The following is a 5,236-nucleotide window of genomic DNA, read 5'->3' on the forward strand; positions in this document are numbered from 1 at the left end:
ACATAGCACTGTTAAGGGTTGCCTGAAGTGAATCTTGTTTACATGCAGAAGTGGCTGCTTTGTCAAAGTGTAAACGGCCTTCAGGGACACTCAAGGACTTTTAATTGTCAGCAAGGTCCTCTGAAGAATGCCCAGTAGTGTCATATAAATAAACAACAAGACCTAAAGCAAAGATCTTACCAAAACACTCATGGGAGTAACTTATCTGAGGAGCTAGAATATCAGAGCTAGTGGACATGCAATATATAACATGCATAAGGTCTTTGTTTTGAGCAAGACAGTCTGACTGCTCATTAATTCATTTGCAGATAATGACTGATGCATAATTAAAGGGATTAATGAATGAATGAAATCTGCTGAGGATACAATTTCTGTTCATTTTTAAAGTGTGATTAAGTAACAGAAAAATAGAAGACTTACACAAAGCCAAAATGCTAAAGGCACCATGTCCTGCACATTTTGGTGGTTTCCCTGCTGTAAACCACCCACTGCAACTCAGAAAACACATGTTTATTAACTGATTGGTTTTATCAGATGTGTTGGGAGAAGGGAAAGCAATACATGTTCAGGGCAGGGTGCCTCCAGGACCAGCGTTGAGAAACACTGCTCTAAGCCATAAAAACAAATACCTTTACTACCAATAATTTGTAGCATTATCGTTCTTTTTACTCTTAAAATGATCTTTTTATGTTCTGTGTACTATTGTATGTTAATATTTACCTTTGAGATATTTACATACGAATGACGAGGCTAGTGGCCATTGCCCGTTGTTCTCCAAACAACGAGTTTTATCACAGTGATCAGTTTGTGATCGAGAAACATAACGGTCCAGTCACCACAAAACAGAGACAGTTAAAATAATGTCAGTGCTCATTGTCTGTGTGTTGTGTAGCCGTTAGCCATGTCTCTCCATCACAGGGCTGTCAAGGATACAGTCACGTGACCCGCGCGCGCTCTCGCCGGTTGCAGCTGGCCGCGCGCATACACATATACACCCCCGGTCCAATAGAATGAATGGACTCAAATAGCAGCCAATCAGAAAGGAGCTCAAGAGGCGTATAAAAACAGCGCAAAGCGGCTTAGTGCCGGACACCATTATCAGAGGCGGTGTGTTCTCCAAGACTGAAGGAGGCAGAACTGTCATTCTCCCAAAGAAACTTCACTAAAGGTAGGACAGCTGCTCGCTCACTCCTCTGCGCCGCGATAAAGGATGAGCACATTTAACACGAGAATATACACATCCAAGTCTTGTTTCTGAAGGTTAATATCGCCATAAATCACATTTGAAATCTTTCTGGAGCAGGAAAAGCTGCAGTGGGCTCTGCTGGGAAACTGGAGACTGCATTGTTTTGTTTCTGTGTAATCTGTTGATGGCTGAATTAAACGCATCTAACCGGATTAAATCTTCTCAGTGGCTCCACAACAGACACTCACTCCTAAACTGGCGCAGACTGGCAGCTTTTCTCCCAAACCATCAGCAACGACCTTGCGGTGTCTTCCGTTTATCTGCAAGGTCTTCCAGGCGTTTTTTCAGGCGCTGCGCATTACGTGTGCGTGCGCGCGCGCCCGCGTCTGTGCGCGCTCAGGGGGCGTCCAACCCCATTTCTTTGTTTATATCCAGAATGACTTGATAAGCATTTGATTTGCAACTAATAGCTATGTTGCCTGTGAGCTGAAGTATTTTGCTGTAGACCTCGCGCCACGTTTGCGCCTCAGTCTTCGCCTATAATCCTCGTCAAAAGTGGTGCAAACTCCTAATTAAAGCCCCGATGTGTTTAATTGCAGCCTCATCACAAACACACATCCACTATACACAGCAAATCCACCAATGTTAAATACTAGTTAACTGGTGTTAATTTTTTTTAATTTGACAGTCATCAACACTTATTTAACACTAATGGTGTACTGGGGAATTTGTTGAATACCGTGACCATACGTTTAGTGCCCTTTCTTCTGGATTGTGACCCAGTCTGTCTTTACTGGGGTCTCTATCTGAAGGGTTCATTAGTATGCAGATCAGGCCAAGAGTTAGTGACGCAATGGAAAGGAAAAATGCTTTGTAATGGGGCCGCACAATGGAATCTGTACGGGCTGGATGACGTGTTCAATACTGATTATTGTCTCCAATGCAGGACCTAGGGTGTTAAGTGTGACTTGTAGTTAAGTCTGGCTTGTAGTCGTTGGTCCTCATGATTGAGTCTCGGCGGTTGACGCTGCGCTGGGGTCGATAGGGGAGAAATGAGCGGCGGATTCCGGCGTCGTTGGGTAAAATATGCGCTTTAATTCCGTTACGTCAGAGCTAATGCGGCTGAAGGGGCGGCTTTGTCCGTGTCTGAGAGACACTGTCTCAAAAGGAATAGGATTTTGATGTAGCCCTTTTTTTTTTTCGCGTTTTACCTCCAGACTCGACGCAACCATGCCTTTCGGCAACACCCACAACAAGCTGAAGATGAACTACACGGCGGAGGAAGAGTACCCCGACCTCAGCCAACATAACAACCACATGGCCAAGGTGCTCACTCCGGAGATGTACGCCAGCCTGCGGGACAAAGAGACCCCCAGCGGCTTCACATTGGACGACGTCATTCAGACTGGGGTTGACAACCCAGGTAAAAGCGCTCAGCTGCCCTTTAATCCTCTTGGGTCCATCTACTGGACACACAGGACCCCATCAATAAACCTCTCCCATATCAGGGCTCTAGTATCACTTTAAATCAGCTGGAGAAATCAATAGCTGTAGACACCAGTCCTGGTGTTGTGTAAAGATTTGCAGGGTGGCAGGCCATTGCATTTAAACATACCCTGAGCATGATTTGCATTGTTCCTCACTAAGTGAGGGGGATTTTGCAGAATACATTAAGCTTTCAAAGTCAGAATAAATATGGTAGAAAATGAGCACTCTTTAAAGTTGATACAATCACCATTCTCAATTCAGCCATACCTTCTGCTTGCTGATGGATGTTTACGTACATGTGTATATACATTTCTCTTGCAGTCTGTGCAGCAGCTATCATGGATTTTTTCTCATAATGTTATTTTTCTGAGCACTGAAGCAGAACAAGTGGCTTTACTCTGTTAACTGACAGGATTTCCTGCCTGTGAATGACTGATCTGTCCCTAGTCTGAACATAGCAAATTTAGTTGTGCAAGGCCCTGGCACTTATAACATGATTTCACTTGTTCTTTCTCATATCCCCTCCCCCATCAGGCCATCCTTTTATCATGACTGTGGGTTGTGTTGCTGGAGATGAGGAAACATACGAGGTGTTCAAGGATCTCTTGGACCCAGTCATTGAAGACCGCCATGGAGGCTACAAGCCCACAGATATACACAAGACTGACCTAAACCCAGACAACCTTCAGGTACAGATCAATAATCCTGTGTCCAGTCTGCTCTCAGTTTATTATTGGACTGTGAAGTCATTTAACCAATTTGCCTCAGGGTGGAGATGACCTTGACCCCAACTATGTTCTGAGCTCCAGAGTGCGAACTGGCAGGAGCATCCGCGGCTTCTGTCTGCCCCCCCACTGCAGCCGTGGAGAGAGACGTGCTGTTGAAAATCTTTCCTGCGAGGGTAGGCAAAACCACATCTAAGCCATGAAATCATTACCAAATGATAACATTTCATTGTGGTTAGGGAGACTGGGGTGAAGAGGTGAAGCAGATATTTGACTTCCAAAAAACACCTGGATGCACATGCATGTTGCTAATGGAATTTGGGCAATAATGCTCTTGCCTTACAGCTCTAGGTACTCTGGAGGGTGAACTTAAAGGAAAGTACTATGCTCTGAAGAACATGACAGAGGAGGAGCAGCAGCAGCTGATTGATGACCACTTCCTCTTTGACAAGCCTGTGTCCCCACTGCTGTTAGCCTCTGGGATGGCTCGTGATTGGCCTGATGCAAGGGGGATCTGGTGAGTTGGCTGTAGGTACCTTGGCATTGACTGGGTGGGAGTCATTTATCACTTGGATGTTAACTAAAGTTCTTACTACTTAATATTTCAATTCAAGGCACAATGACAATAAGACCTTCCTTGTCTGGGTCAATGAAGAGGACCACCTCCGTGTCATCTCCATGCAGAAAGGAGGAAACATGAGGGAAGTCTTCAGTCGCTTCTGCACAGGCCTCACAAAGGTTGGTGCCACTGCAGCTGTGTAACCTTGGAGGCACATAAAGCAGATTCTTAAATGTGAGAATAACAAATGCTCTTGAATTTGCCTTGCAGATTGAGGGACTCTTCAAAGAAAAGGGTCATGAATTCATGTGGAATGAGCACCTGGGCTACGTCCTCACTTGCCCCTCTAACCTGGGCACAGGGCTGCGTGCTGGTGTTCACGTAAAGTTGCCCAACCTCAGCAAAAATGAAAAGTTTGGGGAGATCCTCAAGAAACTGAGGCTTCAGAAGCGTGGAACAGGTAAATTTAAAACACCTCTGCATTTAGGTTTAAACAATGCAAACAGGCCATTATATAACCTGTCTATTCCCCTGTCCAGGTGGAGTAGACACTGCTGCAGTGGGAGGCGTCTTTGACATCTCCAACGCAGATCGACTGGGCTTCTCCGAGGTGGAGCTGGTGCAGATGGTGGTGGATGGAGTCAACCTACTTGTAGAAATGGAGAAGCGTCTAGAGAGTGGCCAGTCGATTGATGACATCATGCCTGAGCAGAAGTGAACACTTTCATGACCTAATACCAACTTGACTCCCTCCCTGCCTCCACCAGTTCTCCCTTTGGAAACCAATAACCACATCAAGGAGCACACTCCGCCCAAACATTAGTGGCACTAAAGTTAATGAGTCTTCCATCAGTCTGAAGGATTTTGTATCTGCAATGTCTTGAGGATGGCTCTATAACACCTGAAATAAAGTTTCTTTGGCCCATGGAATGTTGTGATGTCTCCCTGTTTCCCATTTGGGTTTCAATGGCACAAAACACCACATGAGTGCTGTCTCATCTAGAGGATTCAGTGAGCCTACGACAGGTTTGACTCTGGCACTTGCTTATGGTTTCCCACTCATTTACACAATAACCAGCTAATGGGTTTGTGGAACTAAAGACAACTGGAACTGTTATCAAGACATACGGGTCATTTTAGTCAGCAAATATGCAGTTTTTTATTGCCCATGATCTAATTAAATGTATAGGTAGCCATGAAAATACAGATGGTAAGTTCTGTTCCATTTGGTGCTATGCTAACCAGGTAGTGTGGTGTTAAGCTAAATCTCAGATGACT

General features: G+C 45.0%; 1 protein-coding gene across 1 annotated transcript; it reads left to right on the top strand.

Moving 5' to 3' along the window:
* Positions 1–1,034: 1,034 nt before the first annotated feature.
* Positions 1,035–4,898, top strand: ckbb (creatine kinase, brain b). Its single transcript, XM_066676562.1, has 8 exons — positions 1,035–1,168; positions 2,404–2,609; positions 3,209–3,363; positions 3,443–3,575; positions 3,745–3,916; positions 4,014–4,137; positions 4,229–4,418; positions 4,498–4,898. The coding sequence occupies exons 2-8, from the start codon at positions 2,417–2,419 to the stop codon at positions 4,674–4,676; spliced, it is 1,146 nt and encodes a 381-aa protein (XP_066532659.1). The 5' UTR covers positions 1,035–1,168; positions 2,404–2,416; the 3' UTR covers positions 4,677–4,898.
* Positions 4,899–5,236: the final 338 nt, after the last annotated feature.

The sequence above is a fragment of the Hoplias malabaricus genome, chromosome 7, assembly GCF_029633855.1.
Source record: "Hoplias malabaricus isolate fHopMal1 chromosome 7, fHopMal1.hap1, whole genome shotgun sequence".
In the NCBI taxonomy this organism is placed as follows: domain Eukaryota; kingdom Metazoa; phylum Chordata; class Actinopteri; order Characiformes; family Erythrinidae; genus Hoplias; species Hoplias malabaricus.

Coding starts and splice junctions, on each gene's coding strand:
- ckbb (XM_066676562.1), top strand. CDS start 2,417: ATGCCTTTCGGCAACACCCACAACAAGCTGAAGATGAACTACACGGCG. Junction 3,364..3,442: donor TAAACCCAGACAACCTTCAG/GTACAGATCAAT, acceptor AATTTGCCTCAG/GGTGGAGATGACCTTGACCC. Junction 4,419..4,497: donor GCTTCAGAAGCGTGGAACAG/GTAAATTTAAAA, acceptor TCCCCTGTCCAG/GTGGAGTAGACACTGCTGCA.